We start from the raw sequence: 18,769 nt of genomic DNA on the forward strand, positions 1-18,769 counted from the left end.
ATATATAAACTACATATTATACGTACTGCATTCACAGAAAGCATGTGCAGTGAGTCGCACAGTTCTATAATTCCAGAAGTTCTGGCGTTACAGAATTTTAGTTAGATATATATATATATATGCGGATACATGTATAAATATCTATCTTTTTTATGTTGATCTACCTATTTTTCACTCCCCCTTTCTAAAAATTCAGCCCACAGAGACACAAAGCTGTCGTTTCTTGTTCCATTTGGCAGATCTGCTGTATTATAAATCAATCCAGCTTGTGTCTTCTTATCATCATCCCAATTGAGGAAATTGGAGATGAGTTCCAAAACCTCAAACTTTTTAGGATCTCCTCGAGGAATGGAAACGAAAGAAATGAATAGGTTGGAAATCAATTCTTTGTCGACTGATTCAGAGTCGTTGGAACTTTTGATCATGGCTAATGCTTTAGTTAAGTGTTCATTTAGAATAATAGCTTCGTGGCGCAGTTTCCCTATTTGTAAAACACGTTCTTTACATTCTTTTTCTAATTTCTTCTTTATTTCCACATCTTCTTTGATAGACTCTATATGAGCATTCATTTCAGCAATTGTCTTCGCATCGGCGGAAGACTTTCCATTAAGTTCCTCTATAGTGTGCTTTAAGATTTTTATTTCAGCCCCAGTTCGGCTTTTCTCTTGTTCTTGGGCGATCGTAGCCTTTTCCAGCTGTTCTTCCAGTTGTGCAACGACATTTTGCTGCTTGCTGATATCTTCTTGCAATTGTTCTACCTGCTGTTCATAATCTTGAAGCTGTTCCTCCATCGAGGACGTATCTTGTTTATTAGTTTCTATTATGATATTTAACTCTTGCATTTTCGATTGCAATACCTTGATCTCCTGTATCTTTTCATACAAATCTTTAGAGTGCAATGACGAAGACATCTCTATCTCATCCCGAGCCCTCTCCACCTGCTCCTTGTACAGTAAACATTCAGAGCTCAAATTCTCACATTCCGTATTCAAACTTGCAACCTCTCGATTCAAAGTAACCACAGTAGACTTATATTCTTCGTTTTCTCGCATCAACGAATCTATCTTATTTTTCAATTTCAAATTCTGGCTCTCATACTCTGCCAACTGTTCCTGTGTAGTTTCCAGCTCCAACTGCGATTCTTTCATCTTACTGAAAAGCGACTTCATAGACGATAGCCTACTTAATAAAGTATTATACTGCGTCTCAAAATGATCCCTCTCCTCTTTAACACGTGCTAGCCGTTCATCCTCATTACCATCTTGTGCACTAGCTTGCAACTGCAACTTTAGTCGTGCGAGCTCCTCCCGTAATCTCGCTACTTCTTCATCCTCCTTATCGCTCACCACACTATCAACTGTAACATTAATCTCATCCTCAACCACTGTTTGCTCTACCACCTTTGGTATATCATCAGAGTTGATTTTCTCTTTACTAACCTCGCCATTATCGTGAGATGCCTTATTCACCCTATTTCCCTTCTTTTTATTCTTACCCATTGCAATATAAACACACAGATGCTAATAATCCAACCACTGGGACCTAAAACACCTTGTTATACCAAAGTAGATGGGCTGTATTGGTTCATATATGCTTCTCTATCGTATGTCAAAGTAATGAAAATGAACAACAAGTAATATCTGGAGAAAAATTTGGGAGAACCTGAACAGTAATCGGATAACCAACACGCGAACTTTGCTAAACTTGTCTGGAATTGAAACCAATATTAGTTGCTAAAGGGTAGTGAGGACCCACCGGGATTGTTTTTAGGCTACGAAATTCAGTTATGGTTGATGTTAGGGAGTTCTTCAAGTCCAATAATGGAGGTAAATCGAAGAAACTGCCCAGCCAAGGTGGTACGTCCAAGACATCATCGTCATCGCCATCATCATCCAGAGCAATTACTAAAAAAAAACACGGATTGAGGAGCCAATCGATTTAGATTTGGATGATGATGATCTGGAGAACCTATTAAGTTCGCAAGTGGATGGTAAGGAGGTTACAAAAGGAGAATTGGGTGAGGGTGCTGAAGTGGATGAGAAGAATTCAAAATATAAGGGTGCTGCTGCAAATAAGAAGATAGAGCATATACCATCATCACCGCCATCATCGCCAAGGAAGGTCGGTAAGAAAAGAACTGAGCGCTTTTCTTCGCCTGTTAAAGCTATGCCGTCGAAGGGACGACCAAGCTCGAGATCTAAGGCTAAGACTGTGGACACTGAGGCTAGTGGTTCACAGGTCACAGCTCAGGATATTCTGGCGAAGATTCCTTCGGTTGATTTGGACAATGTGCATGTGAAGGAGAATTTGTCGTTTGGATTTGGAGCTAGGGTTGATGAAGGGACTGTTCAAGATGATATAGCGGAAGAATTTGCACAAGGAGCTTCAAATTGTTTACTAGGATTGACAATTGTTTTTACGGGCGTGTTGCCAACTATTGATCGCCCTACGGCTGAAGCCCTTGCTAAGAAGTATGGTGCACGTGTGACCAAGTCCATATCTAGTAAAACGTCTGTTGTTATCCTTGGTGATGAGGCAGGCCCAAAGAAGTTGGAGAAGATCAAACAACTTGGTGTGAAAGCCATTGATGAAAACGGATTTAAACTTTTGATTACTGGAACGCCTGCTGAGGGTGGCGATGGCTTTGCTGCTGAGAAGGCCCGCCAGCAGTTGAAGAAACAAGAAGAAGAGGTTCAACGTGAGGTCGAAGAGCTTTCGAAAAAAGAAATAGAAAGGGAGCATAAGACACGTTTGAAGCAAGCTGGTACTCCTTCGTCAGCCTTAAACTTGGTTAGGGAACAAGATAAGCTTTGGACCGTCAAGTATGCTCCTACAAGTTTACAACAGATATGTGGTAACAAAGGTGCAGTTAATAAACTAAAGAATTGGCTAACTAATTGGGCAATCAATCAACAGAATGGTTTTAAAACTCCTGGTAAGGATGGGACGGGTATCTACAGAGCAGCCATGTTGTATGGTCCTCCTGGTATTGGAAAGACCACGGCCGCACATCTGGTCGCCCAGGAATTGGGATACGACATACTCGAACAAAACGCATCAGATGTGCGTTCAAAAACTCTTTTGAATTCTGGTGTGAAGAATGCTTTAGATAATACTTCTGTTGTAGGGTTTTTTAAAAATCAGGATGCTAATGTTAAAGACAATAGGAATAAATTTGTTATTATTATGGACGAAGTTGATGGTATGAGTGGTGGTGATAGAGGTGGAGTTGGACAAATGGCACAGTTCTGTCGAAAGACCTCCTCACCTTTAATTTTAATTTGCAATGAACGTTCATTACCAAAAATGAGACCCTTCGATCGGGTGGTTTGTGATATTCAGTTTAGGAGGCCAGATGCGCAATCAATGAAAGCTAGGTTGATGACTATAGCTGTTCGCGAAGGATTTAAACTGGATCCAACTGTCATAGATCAATTGGTTGCGGCAACCCGTGGGGACATCAGGCAGATCATAAACTTGTTATCAACAGTCTCAAAGACTACTAGATCTATCAACCATGACAATTCTAAGCAAATATCTGCGGCGTGGGAAAAGAATATAGCGTTAAAGCCTTACGATATCACTCAAAAGTTATTTGAAGGTAGAATATATTCTGGATCTGGTCCTGAACAATTCCCGCTGTATAAAAAGATGGAGTTATATTTCGATGATTTTGACTTTACGCCATTAATGGTACAAGAAAATTATCTGAATACTCGACCATCTAATTTACATTCAGGGAAGTCGCACCTGGAGTTAATTGCTGATGCAGCTGACTCGATCTCTCAAGGAGACTTGGTTGAAAAGAAAATTCGTAGTGCTGAACAACTGTGGAGCTTGCTTCCATTACATTCAATAGTGTCATCCGTTAGACCAGCATCCAAAGTTGCTGGTCAAATGGCTGGAAGGATCAATTTTAGTTCGTGGTTAGGTCAAAATTCTAAGATGGGGAAATATTATAGATTACTTCAGGAGTTGCACTATCATGCAAGGCTGAGTACTTCTGCATCGAAGTCTGCCTTTAGATTACATTACATGCCAACTTTAAAACGGAGGCTATTGGATCCATTACTGAATGATGGAGCTGCTTCCTTGCCCGAAATCATTTCTACTATGGATGCTTATTATCTCTCTAAAGAAGATTGGGATGGAATAATGGATTTTATGATTGGCCATGAAAACACAGAAGCCGCTTTAAAGAAAATATCCTCCAGTGATAAACGTGCATTCACTACCATGTATAATAAGGTGACACACCCTGTTGCAATTAACAGAACTGGCATTTCAAATGCTGTTAATATGAAGAGCAAAGAAGCTAAGCCTGATTTTGAGGAGTTGGTTGATGCTGATGATGACGTGCCAGCTGCTGAGGAAGATGACGCTAAAGATGATGCTACAGATTTGAAGAAGGACAAATTAATTAAGCTGAAGAAACCAAGGGTTACATCCAAAAAGAGAGCAGCAACTTCTGCTGTAAAGAATCCTGCCAAAAAAAAAAGACCACTAGATGAGAAGATATTCCAAATATATTTTTATTCTTATTATGTCCCAGAACTACTCGCTTGTACAACGTTCGTCAACTTGTGATGCATGGTTAATTCGTAAAACATAGTAATGTTCACCAAGCGGTGCAACAGCACAATAATTATACAAGAATATTAACATTATTATACATAACAATAAAATAATCAATCTCTAATTGGAGAGATGATCAAATTTTCCATTAAAGGCATTGTCCAGCCAGTAATAAATTGTCTTATAGATGGTGTTTGCTGCATTATGAAACATAATGGAATGGTTAGAATCAGGGAATACATGGATGTCATAATTTCTTATGTTACCCAAATTCAAACGATCTAGAAACTTATACGTGTTTACAACATGAACGTTGTCATCAGCTGTACCATGGGCGAGCATGAACCGTTTCACTCTTAAAAATGGTTCTAAATCCACAACAGCTGCATGTTTTGAGTAGCCGTCCAGGTTGGTGGATGGGGACCTCAGGTATCTTTCAGTGTATATAGAATCGTATGAACTCCAGTTGGTGACGGGCGCCACAGCAATTCCGTACTTGAAAGTCTCTCCTCCATCATGTTCCAAAGTCTTCAAAGTTGTAAATCCCCCATATGACCAACCCCAAATAGCAACCCGTTCAGGGTCAATATGTCCATAGTTTTCCGAAATATAAGTCTTAGTGATCTCTGTAATATCACGCGGTTCCCAGAATCCAATTTTATCTTTTAGCCAGCTCTTGAATTCCCAACCTTTACCACCAGTGCCTCGAGGTTCTATTTGTAATACGATGGCATCTAAACCTGAAACAATACTTTGTTCCAAAAGCACTCTAAACTCGGTCGTAAATGTTCGTGAGCCAGGACCCCCATATACAGTCACTAGCAATGGATATTTCCTATTAGGATCCATACGAGCTGGCCTAGTTTCAATATAACTGATTGAAACGTTGTCTGAAGTAGTAAACAGTTTGTATGATGATTTCGGCAGATCATATTTACCTAATGCATCAGATAGTTCCTGATTATGCGTAATTTGGGAGACATCAGTATTCAGATCGTCCCCTTCGAGCAATGCCTTGATGGGTCCAACTTTTGTCACCGGAATGTTAGGGCCCAAATATTGCATGATACTAAACCTGGTACTACCACTAAAGATAAACTCAAAATAATCAAATGCTTGAACGCCGTTTTGCACAGAATGGATATTGTCATCATTTGGAAGATTTAAGGAGACAGCATATAGCTGTTGTGACATTGAATGCATCTTATTTGCCATGAAATAAACAGTTGCATTATCATAATCAAATGCAATTGGTCCAGAGGTTACTTCCCAATCACCTCTTGTTAATTGAACACCTTGTTCAGAGTATGGGGAATCGAAAAAGAATATGTGGGGGAAACCTTCCGGATCAACGACCGTATCAACGTAACCTAAACTTTCTCTTCCTTGATTTTTATTTGGTGGTATTAAAAATATCTTTTTCACCTTTTCTATCCAGCCACCATAAGAGTTAGAGTCGATTGTTCGAACAGTCTTGCAACTCCCTGTATGCAAGTCATATATCTTTACACGCATGATCCGCGATTCCCTATCTGTAACTTTAAACATAAATAAATCATCTGTCAACCACAAAGCATCATATAGAATAAACGGACCATCCTCTTCAACATTGATTTCAAAAGAGGAATTATCAGCTAGATTGTATAATATCATAGATACTAACGGATTTGATTGCCCAGGGTTAGGGTAATGAATTTGTTCAATATTAGGATAATGTTCATCACTAATGAATTTCAACATTGTATAATTGGCCACAGTAGAGTCATTGAATTTGGCAAATACAAGCACCGATTCACTAGGCGACCACCACACTGCCTTATGCGAAGCGAGAACTTCTTCCTCGTAAACCCAATCGGGTTTCCCGTTGTAAATATCGTGTGCTCCATCGGAAGTAATGCGTCTCACAGAGTCTGGTTGGTATAAGTTTTGCACATATAAATCATTCTCATGTACAAAATATGCGTAATTGTAATTTGGAGAGAAATCGCAGTAAGAAACTTTTACCAGATCAGTGTTTCCTGGATCAGGTGAAATTGGATAAACCTTACCAGAGTCAACCTCCTTGATCCAATAGTGGCCTCTAGATGAGTATCTAAACTCATCAACAAGATCTGTGCCGAATATTATCCGATCGGATTCATAACTAACCTCTATCGTTGTAATTTCATATGAGTGTTGTTTGTAGTCAAAATGCATACTTGCCAGAGTCTTTGAGTAAGTGGTGTTGGACAACTTTTTAATCACAAACTCCATATCCCCAGACTCAGAACTCACCCCCAGATACCTCCCTTCGTCAGAATCATACTCCAAATTCAGAACAGCAGGGGGGACCAGGAACCGGAATGTTTCGTCCTGGTATGTGAATTCTCTATTGAATACATTTTCTATAGAGAACGATCGATCCCGAGGACTAGCAGCAACCAAACTAGATCGATGCACTTCAAACCAAGCTAGCAACCCAAACCATATCAGTGCGCCACCTATTATCATTAGAACCCAACGCCATATACTGACAGAAATGCTTTCAGAAAATAATAACGATTTAAACTTATCAAATTTATCAGATCTGATAGAAGATGATGACAGCAGCTGCGCCTCAGGATCACCATTATCAAGCGATCCATTTACTACCTCTACCGAATGCAACTCAAAATCCTCTTCTTCTTGTAATTTTACCATCCAAGATCCCATAACAGGCACCCTTCACTCGGTCTTTAGATAGCTATGTAGAGTAGTCCTCTCCTAAATGACCTTGCATAGAACTTTGCTACCACAGTGCCTTTTCCTCAAACGTACCAGACGTCAGGTTGCGAGAAATGCTATGGGAGACTTTAATATGGATCTTGGGTAAAAACGCAGAACATGGTTTATAAATAGCTACCCAAGGGAATTGAGCCTCATATTTTTCGAAGAAATCCTTTGTGTTATAAAACATACGCTATTGATGCCCATTTCGGGAAAACTAATACTTATTTGAGAATACTCGTTTCCCAAGCTCTCTCTCTCGACAGGAACTTGTCTTTCAAGTTGTTCATATTGAAGGCTGCCTCCACAGGGCTGCATTTGTTGGCCAGCCCGGCAGCCAGCAAGGAAACTAGCCACACTCCAGCAGGGCAGCAGGAGATCCATTACACAAATAAAACGTTCCAACATAGGGGGACCAATAAAGCCTATCTAAAATTAAGTTTATAAACAATTTCTATGGTAAGATTACTTATTCTATATAAAAATTGCTTTATTCCTGGGCAGTCAAGGCAGCGATCTTGGCAACAATACGGGCCTTCTTTTCGTCCTTGGACAACTTGGTTTGTCTGTACTTCTTGGACTCAGCAGCGTACTGTTCCTTGGTGAACTTCTTCTCAGTAGGCTTGAAGGTTGGGTCTTCTCTGATAGCAGCATGAGCCTCGGCGTATATGTCCTCGACGGCATCGGCATCGATGTCATCCTCGAGGTAACCCTTGAACAATTGCTTGTATCTCTCCTCATCATCGTCAGCTAACTCTTCCATGTAAGCAGACACGTGACCACCAAAGATGTAGGTTCTCAACAAGTCGGCGTCCAACTCCTCGGTTTCAAAGTCCCAACCTGGGAATCTGTTTTCAGAGTGAGGAACGTACAAACCACCGTCGGAAGCACCCTTCAAAGCACCAAAGACTCTGGCACCAGTGGTGGTTCTCTGCAGACCAATGTCCAAGTACACCTTGAATGGTCTGGGGCCGTCCTCAACAGCCTCGGTCAACTCGTACTCACCTTCTGGCTCCTCAACACCTTGGTAGGTCTCGTCCAAACCCAACTTCTTCAATGTTCTTCTGGCAACCAATAGACCAGTAGCGTAAGCTGCGGACCAGTTGGTCAAACCGTGCTTAATACCGTACCTAGGCAACTCATGCGAGTAAGCAGCCGCCAAAACAATGTCACCGGTGATGGTGGATGAGACAATCTGGCAAATGATATCCTTGTTGGTGAATCTAACAACTAATCTGTACTTTGGAGAACTGTACTTGGCCTTGTGTTGAGCAACCAATCTCTTTCTGGCGTAGTAGTCGGTCTTACCCTCTCTTCTTCTCCTGAATGGGGTTTGGAACCTGGAGTGGTAAGCTGACGTCTTGATGGACTTGATGAAACTCATGGCGAATATCTGCGTAACCTAACGAATCTCTTGTGGATATATCCGAGTCAGACGACCTCCAACAAACACGCAACTGTAAAAACTTTATGCAATGTACTACTACCACTGCATACCAGTATACCTCACTGCATGAAAAGTTTCGAGATCGGCGTTTGCGTGGGTCACGAAACCACCCACCCACCACACCGGCGCTTTTCGATCACTAGAATCCCTGGTGTACGGGTTGTTAGGAGAGATCGTCGACATCTGCACCCATACATCTGGGCCGTCACAAAAAGCAGTCACACGAAAAGATGGCTTAGAACGACGTCCCTTGACGGTCTCTGTCGTCCTAAACTGGGCATTTTATCACCAAGCCTTCCACAAGGAACTAACGGTGGTAATGAGTCAGTGACAGGAACGAGATCCAGAATGAAGCAGTCGTAGGTTGGTTTGTGTAGTAATTAAGGAGGCTTGTGTTTGTCTTCCCTCCGTCTTGTATTTTATCTGTAAGTAGGATTAATCAGAAGAGACGTCAGTGAGTTGTATGTAGAAAACGGAAGTTTGCTAATATTTAAAAGGGTACATAAAATAGAGTTAAAGTGGTATATTAGTATGACGTTAGTAAAGGAGGATTTTGAGTTTATAAGGATCTTGAAGAGCGAGGAGGACGTGCAAGTTGTTGTCTAGATAAAGATATATATATATATTACAACAGGGAAAGATGGGTAAGACTCAGATATTGATTACAGATATTCCAAGGGAGAGGTTTGATGAGCGGTGGCCACAAGAGGTCGAGAGGCGGTTAAGAAAAGAGTTTTCTAATGTTGAGCCAGATTATTTTACTCCGTTGTCGTTTTTGGATCGGATTGTTATTATTCTTAGGAGGGAGAGAGACACAGCAGATGTTTATGAGTGGTTAAAACGGGAGTTGGTAGAAGATCCGATTAAGATCTATTTGACTGAGCCTCTTATTAACAAGCCACGGTCGCGATCTGCGGTTGCTGGGAGAGATAGGGCAGGTAAGGATGAAGATTTGGAGATGGACAAGGGGGTGTTGGATAAAGATGGGAAGCCTGTATTAAAGATTGACATATCTGCGGCGGAAGGTCTGGGGCTTGGGAGTAGTCCAAAGTTGTCGCCTGAAAAGCAGATTTCTCCGACCAGGTTACGTTTTCCAGATGATCCTAAGGTGTATTATTATATGGAGCCAGCGCCGGAAAGAAGTCCTACTGGCCCAAAGTTTAGCGAGCCATGTTCATCATGTTCAAATGGGACGCAATATTTGTATCGGGGCAGATCTCCGTCTTTGACAGACAAGATGCCGTCCAGTCCAAGTATCACGTTAAACCAGTGTCTTGCGATGGAGAACTCTATTAGTAATGATCCATGAACGTGTGGAGGGGCGTGGTTTTCAAACGGTGCTGCTGTTGCTGCTGTTGCTGTTTGTATAGCTTATGTTTATTCTAAGTGCTATATACAAGGGGGGAAGCATCTTCGATGCTGGTACAGTTTAAAGTATAATGTATGTAGTCAAAACAAGAACTGCATTAGTGCATATGCGTTGTATTTTTTTTCAGAATCAATCCATTTGTGTAATGTTTTCAAGTATTGGGAACAGTTTGCATCGTTGGTGACACCTTCACATTACTAGTTCCAATTGCAGCCCCGTCGGAGTAATGTGCCTTAAAGAAGCTATAATGAAGTATGATATCATCGATATTTCTCATCGCAGGATCATTTGCAAAATCAGGGTCAATGAAGAAGAATACAGGCATGTCAACTTCTTCCCCCGCCGCAAGCTTCTGCTCCTCAAAACAGAAACATTGTATTTTATTGAAATACTGTGCCGAGTCACCTGGTGTGATACTATACGTAGCCATCCCAATAATATCCTGATCGCTGGTATTCTTGGCCTTATAAAAGGCAAGTGCGGTCTCTCCAGGAAGTACGTAAACTTCCCGCTGCTGCGGTGTAAACTTCCACGGTAAGATTTGAGACACCTCACTAGTAAACGATACCCTAATCCGCTTATCTGTATCCACAGGTACGAGTTTATCGTCTGTAAACTTTCGTCTATCTGTAATAGGAATACCACCAAACCCAGTTCTAGCACAAATCGCACGATACAATGGCACGGCTGCATACGCAAGTCCTAGAAATATAACTATCACACTACTAAAGTAAAACGCCGCCGTTTTGTCCTTATAAGCGCGCTCCTTCGACATCCTAATATCTCTGAGCTGCTTGATTTCAGCTCTAGTTAGTTTAGAGAAATCAACCTTGGCATTTTGAAGACTGTTAACATGAAACTTGGAAGCTCGTTGACCTATACGCAGCCTGAGACTAACTTTTGATATGCTTTGGTTAGCTATAGATCGCATAAACATCCTTAATACTTTAATATATTCGCAAACCAGCAACTATTCTGATTCAGCTGACGATATGTGTAGATTAATGGCCCGCTGGTTTCATTAATTTTGATGTATCTTGGCTTTGGTTTGATGATCGACAATATTCTTTTCAGTTTTATTTTTTCTATTAAGACGTTTTTATCAAGAGTCTGATAAAAGCACAATAAAAGCAGATTCAAACGGGCAGTTGATCCAGTATTCTCGATCTGTGGATGTGATAAGTTGGGTAATATCATAGGTTAGAGATATTAGGCACTGACGGTTGTAAAGAAGCGTATAGTTTTTTTGAAAATGGTAGATGATAAGATACAAGGTGAGTATGTTCCAGCAAAAAGACGAAGAAAGGTGAGCAAGGCTTGCGTCTTTTGTAGAAGGTCACATATGATTTGTGATGACCAGCGGCCATGTTCTCGTTGTATCAAGAGGGACATTGGACACCTGTGTCAGAGTGAGAAAGTGCATGCTATTATATCTACAGCCTCTGGTGTTAATGGGATAGATATCAATGAAATTCAATCTCAGGCTACTTCTAAAGCAGAACAGAACTTTGATGTTCAAGCGGTGCCGGATCATTTACTTCCAACTCTTCCAGCGCAGTACCAGCCGGTGAATAAGACAGGTAACAACATGCTGTCGCAGAATCCTAAGTTTGTTAGTGAACATGTTGGCTCTGAATTTTCTTCGTTGAACGAGTTTTTGACTATGTTGGAAGATCCAATGTTAATGGAGCCCACGCCCTCACCTGCCCCTGTACCAACGACGACGACGAGTGCTTCAGATGGCCAGGTGCAGCCTCCAGTAGTACCTAGGATTCGGTCATCAGGTCTGAATATAATGACGAAAATTTCTGAAGGGATGCAGCTTGCTCAAGAGCAACCTACCGCGAAGGAGAACTTCTTTTTAACTGCAGCAGATCCGTCGACAGAGGTAGATCCAGAGGATCGACTTAAGCTGGTGATAAACGCCAAGCTGGAAGCTGGACTTCTACAGCCATATAACTATTCGCAGGGATATTCAAGATTACAGAGCTATATGGATAAGTACATGAATCACTCGTCTAGACAGCGTATCTTGAAGCCTCTATCTACAATAAGACCTGCTTTCAGGGCTATCGCAAGATCCCTAAAAGATGTGGACCTCGTACTTGTGGAGGAGAGTTTTGAACGAATGTTGCTTTCTTATGACCGGGTATTTACATCGATGTCCATGCCCGCATGCTTGTGGAGGCGAACAGGTGAAATATACCGCGGCAACAAGGAGTTTGCCTCTCTTGTAGGTTGTACTGTGGATGACTTGCGAGATGGCAAGATTGCAATTTATGAACTGATGACTGAAGAGAGTGCGGTTAATTTCTGGGAGAAGTACGGTTCTATCGCTTTCGATAAAGGACAAAAAGCTGTGTTGACGAGTTGTAATTTAAGATCTAAAGATGGCAGACGACGTAGGCCATGCTGCTTCAGTTTTACCATCAGAAGGGATCGGTACAATATACCCATTTGTATTGTGGGCAACTTCATCCCCATATCATAGGGCATACACATGACTGTGGTAGACAGTTGAACTATAGTACCACAAGTATTTTTAGAAAGTTTTAAAACCTATATATTTATTTTATTTGTGTTCAGGCTACTTGTTCTCTTCCTCCGACCCTCCAATCCACACGTGGTTCGGGATACCGGTATTTCGTTCTACTAGTTTGCCAATCAATGTGCCAGGTCCAATATGAACTGCATGTTCAATGTTCATCTCTTTTGCAGTCTTGCAGCATTCTACAAACTCAACTGTCTTGGTGCTGGAGTGAACAAACTTTTCTAAAGCAGTGTGCAGCTTATATGTCATCTTTCCATCAAGCCCGCTGATAATTGGATGATCCAAAAGAGTCCTGGTGTGGTTACCATTATCCTGGAGCTTTACCCACATGTACTCGTATAAGCGTTCCTTGATCCCATGCAGGATGCGCTCATCATGGAACGGAACATTATCAGGGTTCACGAGTTCCACTACCTTCGTAAGACGGGGGAGCTCCAAAGCTTCCAAGTCCCTACGGAACCCCGTAATTACACATTGCTTTAAACTATTATGATTTGCAAGGCTTAACGAACCACGCAACCCTAAATCCCCTCTCAAGTCCTTCGAACGAGGACATGTCAATGCCCAAAGCGAAAACTTTGCTGCCTCACCAAAAGCCTGCCTTGACAAGTACTCCAACGTCGCACGTTTCATGAGTTCATGCCGGAAACTCGCAATCTCAAAGATCTCTTGCAAACTAAACAACTCATTCCCCCCACTACCATTCAAAGCACCCAATTCCCCCAAAGAATGACCCACCATTACCCGTTCCTCCCCGCCGTTACCAACATCACAATTCCGCCAATGCTCATAAAGCAGATTCGAACAAATTGCAATCGACCCTGGCTTACTTAAATTCTCTCCCACATAACGGAGCAAACCGGAAGCCTTGATATTTTTGTCCTGAAAACTTGACAACGATTGGCACCATTTATTCAATGCTGAAAGACTGATACTACTGCCTTGTCCGGGGAAACTGAACAACTTCATCCAATCAAATCCACCAAAAACGACACCACCAATGAACGCTGTATCTCCCCGCCCTGCCTCACAAAAGACCACCAAATAACTGACACCTTGACTCTATCTAGTTAGTCATACTTTTTACAATTTGCGTAGCTTTAAAATTTCGGAATTTTGGAATTTGGAATTTTTCAAATTTTTCAAAAAAAATTTTCTTTCTAACACGCAATAAAGCCGCAAGTCAGATAAAATAAAAGAAGAATTAATTAAATAATAAAAGCTCTCATCACTATCAGAAAGTTGATAGTTTGGATAAAAGTAACAAGGAGGTTATAATAGATAGAACAATCCGGTTTTTCTCCTCAATAAACCTGTTAAGAACCCTCTAAGGACAGTTCAAAAAAGGAGAAAGATTCGTTCCTTGTTGGTTGGTATAGTCAAAAAACATATAACATAGAGGAGAATGTCAGTCAATGAAAATAAACCACTACCATTAATTTATCAATTTATTGCCGGAGCTGTGGCCGGGGTGAGTGAAATCCTTGTTATGTATCCTCTAGATGTGGTGAAAACAAGGATGCAGCTTCAAGTAGCTGATTCTGCTGCTGGGCGGCATTATACGGGGGTGATTAACTGTTTGAAAAGAATTGTTGTTGAAGAAGGGACTTCTCGGTTGTATAAGGGCATATCGTCACCGGTATTGATGGAAGCGCCTAAGAGGGCGACGAAATTTGCGTGTAACGATGAGTTTCAGAGGATTTACCAGAGGTTGTTTGGCGCTAAAGAGCTCACGCAGCCCATAACGATGCTTTCTGGTGCGTCTGCCGGTTGTATCGAGTCATTTGTCGTTGTTCCCTTTGAATTGGTGAAGATTAGAATTCAGGATGTTTCTTCCAGTTTCAAGGGTCCCATTGATGTGGTCAAACATATAGTGGCAAAGGAGGGTCCGTTGGCCATGTACAACGGGTTGGAGAGCACGATTTGGAGACATGCTATTTGGAATAGTGGCTATTTTGGCATCATTTTCCAGTTAAGAGCTCTACTCCCCAAGGCAGACACCAAGTTCCAACAAACGAGAAATGATTTGATAGCAGGTACGATCGGTGGCAGTGCCAGTTCTCTTCTTTCCACCCCGTTCGATGTCGTCAAGTCAAGAATCCAGAATACCGCAATCGTTCCTGGTGTGGCTAGAAAGTACAACTGGTCTTGGCCCGCGGTCCTAACGATTTACAGGGAAGAAGGATTTAAAGCCCTATACAAGGGCTTCGTACCAAAAGTCCTAAGACTTGGCCCTGGCGGTGGTATCCTTCTTGTTGTTTTCACCGGCGTCCTGGACTTCTTCAGAACCCTCCAAAAATAGGCCCCTCCTGGTCAGCAGTTGCACGCATACCTCTGGTTCCCCCGTTAGAGAGACAGAGAAGAGAGATTCCAATCTTGTAATATATCTATGTACACACAAATCACATCACTCCGCCTACCATACGGGGGCTGCACCCCCCTCCCACAACACACTGCCGTACTTTTATTTATAAACATCTATACACGTTCCTTGGTCTTTTTACAACTTCTACATCTTTTATACACAGTCTCGTCAGTCACCTGACCACAGCAATACTGTATGTAAGTTCTACCGGCCCTCCACCAGCAAGTAGAGATAAATACCTTGCTAGAGGAAAGGGCACTAAGATGAACAAAAAATATTGATCTCTCCGATGGACTTGACGCTTTGATAACAAAGCCTTCCCACCAATCTCAGAGAGATCGAAGGAAGACGCAACCAAAACAACACGGTTTAGAGTCCTGGATGTTAAAATCCGCACGATTTTACTTGTTTTTGTAAGGTAAACAACATCAAAACACAAAAAGTGGCCGTGAGAAGAACAGGATTGGCGGCGCTCGTGCGCTTATATAGTAGTTGAAATTTTTCGATGGTTACCCGGGCCTCCTTCTAAAAGGGAGGGCTCGCCAACATGTGAGAGAAACCCATAAGACACACACACAGAGCCAGCGCTCTGCACTAGTATCCTGTTCATGAACAGAGTGATCGTTGTTGCTTGTTGTTTTTTTACACAAGATCGAATGGGTAGAGCATAGGTGCTTCTGGTTGGGACTTTACAGGAAAAGGGCAGCAGGTATTTTACGAAAATAGGAATGTCGAATGAGCCTTTGATAACTCAACAGGCACGACGGAAGAAACGATTTATTGTTATTCGGTTCAGTGATGCGTCGTTGAAAGACTTGCCTCTCGAGATATCGAGTATACCTTATGGGGATATTAATACACGATGGATGCGTAGGATGGTTCGTCAGATACGTCCAGGGCAGACGTCCAATCGGCGGTTGAAGTTTATTAGGAACGGGCAGCCGTTGAATTCCCGTTCGGTTCTGAGGCTTGAACAGTTTTTTGAGGAGAGTGAGGAGAATGACAAGTACTATGTGCATTGTATTATTGGTGGAGAGTTGAATGCGGAGCAGCAGCGGGATGAGGACGCTTTGGATGATATTGGGCAGCAGCCAGATGGGGCGACGTCGCAGGCGATTGGGTTTGACCGGTTACGGAGTGTGGGGTTTAGCGATGAGGAGATTGAGTTGTTGCGGCAGCAATTTCGTGCTACATATGGGGATTTGGATGATGTGCAGCAGCAGCGTGGGGCAGGCGATAATGATATTAGACACCTGGAAGAACAGTGGATAGAGACGGGCGTTACGGATCAAGGAATGCAGTTTAACAGTATTCCGATTGCAAATTACAAGTATAACATCGATTTACTCATTGGGCTTGTGATTGGATGTTTGCTCGGGGTGTTTAGCATTCTATTGATGAAGCAAGACGGCCTGTTTACCAAACGGCAGAAGATGGCCATAGTGGCGGGCATCATTTTCAACATAGCGTTTGGTGTACGCAATTTCTAAACCACCACCACCACCGCAAAATACACAAAGAAACGTTTTTAATGTACAGATTATATATTATTCGACATAATATATAGATTAGGAACAACAGCTCTTGCTTACAATATATCAATGGCGTGGGCGTGGGCGGAAGGAGCTGCCTCAATGACGGCATAACAGGTAGACATTTTCCTGCTTGAAGTTACTCAAGAGACGGTAATTTCCCTCCAACCTCATCAACAACCCGCCAAATGAGTAGTACACAGCCAACATATCCTTGTTACCATGTGCTTCCTCGAACTTGTAAGCTGTGCCATACATTACATAATCAAAATCATCTGCCAAAGATCTCGTCCCAGGCACAGGCGCTCGCCACGATGCACCGGTATCTTCACCCCCACTGGCATTTAGCGTTGTCGCCAACATGACCGTCAGCTGCTGCTGTGGCTTCAAAGGAAATAATTCTGTATTCACATCTAGAGTCAATTTACACGACTCCTGGGAGGTCGACGTTGCTTCAATTCGTGATACCTTATTGTAACGACCTTGGTCGATCTCTTGGATGGTAAAAATATCGTCAAATATAGTAGATGACATCTGAAAACAGTGTATATATATATATATATATAATCTCTCTACCCTCTCACTCCAACTTTCAGGAACCCAAATAACCTCTCTTTGAATATATATATTAATGGTGATGAGATAGATACATAATCCATTAAGTATCATCGAATTTTTTTGAAAATTTTTGACCTTTTTTTAAAATAACGTACAAAACGATACACATAATAATATCCATCTCAAAATCTTCATAGAACCACAATCAAGTGGCACTCCTGAATGGTATAAAACTGTAGACAACCCCCCCTTCTCTCACCCCATTTGTATATGCCGTACGAGACACATGTCGCGGTATCATCTAATTACCCCTCCAACGTGTCGTAATGCAGGTTTTCTTATCAGTAGTACTCACTATGTCGTCATACGCGGCGGCGCATGTCGCAATGCCGAAAAAATTGGACAAACCTTTTGTATGGTCGGTCAGTGCGGTAGAACATGGCTACGTTTACACGTCTATGTGCTTATGCATGTCTTGCACACAGCAACCCATGTTTCCTTTTTTATTTGGTTTTTAAGCTTTTTTGGCTTTTTTTGGCTTTTTTGGAGGCTTTTTCATTATTGTTTCCGCAAGTCTTCGGTTTGGTCGTTCTCAACCCATTCATTTAAGCTCCGTCACAGTCTTCCGCTTACTCCTATAATCCTTGATCGCCGCCTTGATCGCATCCTCAGCTAGCATACTACAATGCAACTTCACAGGCGGCAACGACAACTCCTTTGCAATCTCCGTGTTCTTGATCTTCGCAGCATCATCGATAGTCTTACCACGAACTAGCTCCGTCATATATGACGACGAAGCAATCGCAGAACCACACCCAAACGTCTTGAACCTAACATTCTCAATAACCCCCGTCGCATCATCAACCTGAATCTGTAGTTTCATCACATCCCCGCATGCAGGCGCCCCCACAAGCCCTGTACCAACATTAGGCAGCTTCTTGTCCAATGAACCAACGTTCCGAGGATTCGTATAATGATCTATAACCTTTGGATGATATTGCCTTGTAATAATACGAAACCCATTGTTGTTGTTCGCACGCAATGCCGACACCACACTTCTTGATCCATATCTGAGACCCAGCATCTCTCGTGAATAATATTATTTATCTGCACTCCTTGTATTCCTGTAATAAACAGAGACTTCTTTAGCTCCTATATATGTAGTCTTATGAGTGTATGAAAGGAGACAACATGCTCTCATTATGGGTGATGGGGGGGAAAACCTTTGAAAAGCTCCAAGTTTGTGCGGGATTACAAATTTTCTAACGGGGGGGCAGGGGCCGAACCGGAAGACTGGAACCGGCCTTAACGGGTCGGGTTATCTCCGATATAAGTATCCGGGTAACACATTTTCTGTTAGTCCGGGTAACCATATTAGGGGCCCAGGACGAGACGAAAAGCGAAACGACAGGATAATTGCTTAATATTATTTAAAACAAATTTATTCTCTAATAGACCGTGGAGTTGTTTGTTTAAATAATAAAAAGAGCAAAAGGCAGGACTGTGGACGTTTTTTGGAATCAATTAGCGATTGAGGTTTTTAGGGAGTTGGTATTGAGAAGAGAAGAGAATTGTTGTTTTAGCTTGGGAGTTTTTGGGCGGGCTGATTTAACAATTTTTTTGTTTT

General features: G+C 42.0%; 12 protein-coding genes across 12 annotated transcripts; 5 read left to right on the forward strand and 7 right to left on the reverse strand.

Annotated features, from left to right (window-relative positions):
- Window positions 1-164: 164 nt before the first annotated feature.
- Window positions 165-1,499, reverse strand: RUD3 (Rud3p; the record flags this gene model as incomplete). Its single annotated transcript, XM_003648368.1, has 1 exon — window positions 165-1,499. One exon carries the CDS (start codon window positions 1,497-1,499, stop codon window positions 165-167), a length of 1,335 nt encoding a protein of 444 aa, XP_003648416.1.
- A 667-nt stretch (window positions 1,500-2,166) lies between these two features.
- RFC1 (replication factor C subunit 1) lies at window positions 2,167-4,587 on the forward strand (the record flags this gene model as incomplete). Its single annotated transcript, XM_003648369.1, has 1 exon — window positions 2,167-4,587. One exon carries the CDS (start codon window positions 2,167-2,169, stop codon window positions 4,585-4,587), a length of 2,421 nt encoding a protein of 806 aa, XP_003648417.1.
- A 108-nt stretch (window positions 4,588-4,695) lies between these two features.
- Window positions 4,696-7,266, reverse strand: STE13 (Ste13p; the record flags this gene model as incomplete). Its single annotated transcript, XM_003648370.1, has 1 exon — window positions 4,696-7,266. One exon carries the CDS (start codon window positions 7,264-7,266, stop codon window positions 4,696-4,698), a length of 2,571 nt encoding a protein of 856 aa, XP_003648418.1.
- A 544-nt stretch (window positions 7,267-7,810) lies between these two features.
- RPL5 (60S ribosomal protein uL18) lies at window positions 7,811-8,704 on the reverse strand (the record flags this gene model as incomplete). The annotated part of the gene is made up of 1 exon (XM_003648371.1): window positions 7,811-8,704. The coding sequence occupies one exon, from the start codon at window positions 8,702-8,704 to the stop codon at window positions 7,811-7,813; it is 894 nt and encodes a 297-aa protein (XP_003648419.1).
- A 703-nt stretch (window positions 8,705-9,407) lies between these two features.
- RCN2 (Rcn2p) lies at window positions 9,408-10,076 on the forward strand (the record flags this gene model as incomplete). The annotated part of the gene is made up of 1 exon (XM_003648372.1): window positions 9,408-10,076. One exon carries the CDS (start codon window positions 9,408-9,410, stop codon window positions 10,074-10,076), a length of 669 nt encoding a protein of 222 aa, XP_003648420.1.
- A 211-nt stretch (window positions 10,077-10,287) lies between these two features.
- On the reverse strand, window positions 10,288-11,073 carry COX11 (Cox11p; the record flags this gene model as incomplete). The annotated part of the gene is made up of 1 exon (XM_003648373.1): window positions 10,288-11,073. One exon carries the CDS (start codon window positions 11,071-11,073, stop codon window positions 10,288-10,290), a length of 786 nt encoding a protein of 261 aa, XP_003648421.1.
- Window positions 11,074-11,388: 315 nt separating this feature from the next.
- On the forward strand, window positions 11,389-12,627 carry RDS2 (gluconeogenesis transcription factor RDS2; the record flags this gene model as incomplete). The annotated part of the gene is made up of 1 exon (XM_003648374.1): window positions 11,389-12,627. The coding sequence occupies one exon, from the start codon at window positions 11,389-11,391 to the stop codon at window positions 12,625-12,627; it is 1,239 nt and encodes a 412-aa protein (XP_003648422.1).
- Window positions 12,628-12,723: 96 nt separating this feature from the next.
- MCT1 ([acyl-carrier-protein] S-malonyltransferase) lies at window positions 12,724-13,656 on the reverse strand (the record flags this gene model as incomplete). Its single annotated transcript, XM_003648375.1, has 1 exon — window positions 12,724-13,656. The coding sequence occupies one exon, from the start codon at window positions 13,654-13,656 to the stop codon at window positions 12,724-12,726; it is 933 nt and encodes a 310-aa protein (XP_003648423.1).
- A 436-nt stretch (window positions 13,657-14,092) lies between these two features.
- On the forward strand, window positions 14,093-14,989 carry Ecym_8329 (uncharacterized protein; the record flags this gene model as incomplete). The annotated part of the gene is made up of 1 exon (XM_003648376.1): window positions 14,093-14,989. One exon carries the CDS (start codon window positions 14,093-14,095, stop codon window positions 14,987-14,989), a length of 897 nt encoding a protein of 298 aa, XP_003648424.1.
- A 791-nt stretch (window positions 14,990-15,780) lies between these two features.
- Window positions 15,781-16,542, forward strand: DSC3 (Dsc3p; the record flags this gene model as incomplete). The annotated part of the gene is made up of 1 exon (XM_003648377.1): window positions 15,781-16,542. One exon carries the CDS (start codon window positions 15,781-15,783, stop codon window positions 16,540-16,542), a length of 762 nt encoding a protein of 253 aa, XP_003648425.1.
- A 141-nt stretch (window positions 16,543-16,683) lies between these two features.
- Window positions 16,684-17,253, reverse strand: RPB8 (DNA-directed RNA polymerase core subunit RPB8; the record flags this gene model as incomplete). Its single annotated transcript, XM_003648378.1, has 1 exon — window positions 16,684-17,253. The coding sequence occupies one exon, from the start codon at window positions 17,251-17,253 to the stop codon at window positions 16,684-16,686; it is 570 nt and encodes a 189-aa protein (XP_003648426.1).
- Window positions 17,254-17,743: 490 nt separating this feature from the next.
- On the reverse strand, window positions 17,744-18,226 carry Ecym_8332 (iron-sulfur cluster assembly scaffold protein; the record flags this gene model as incomplete). Its single annotated transcript, XM_003648379.1, has 1 exon — window positions 17,744-18,226. One exon carries the CDS (start codon window positions 18,224-18,226, stop codon window positions 17,744-17,746), a length of 483 nt encoding a protein of 160 aa, XP_003648427.1.
- Window positions 18,227-18,769: the final 543 nt, after the last annotated feature.

Source organism: Eremothecium cymbalariae, chromosome 8, assembly GCF_000235365.1.
Source record: "Eremothecium cymbalariae DBVPG#7215 chromosome 8, complete sequence".
In the NCBI taxonomy this organism is placed as follows: Eukaryota; Fungi; Ascomycota; class Saccharomycetes; order Saccharomycetales; family Saccharomycetaceae; genus Eremothecium; species Eremothecium cymbalariae.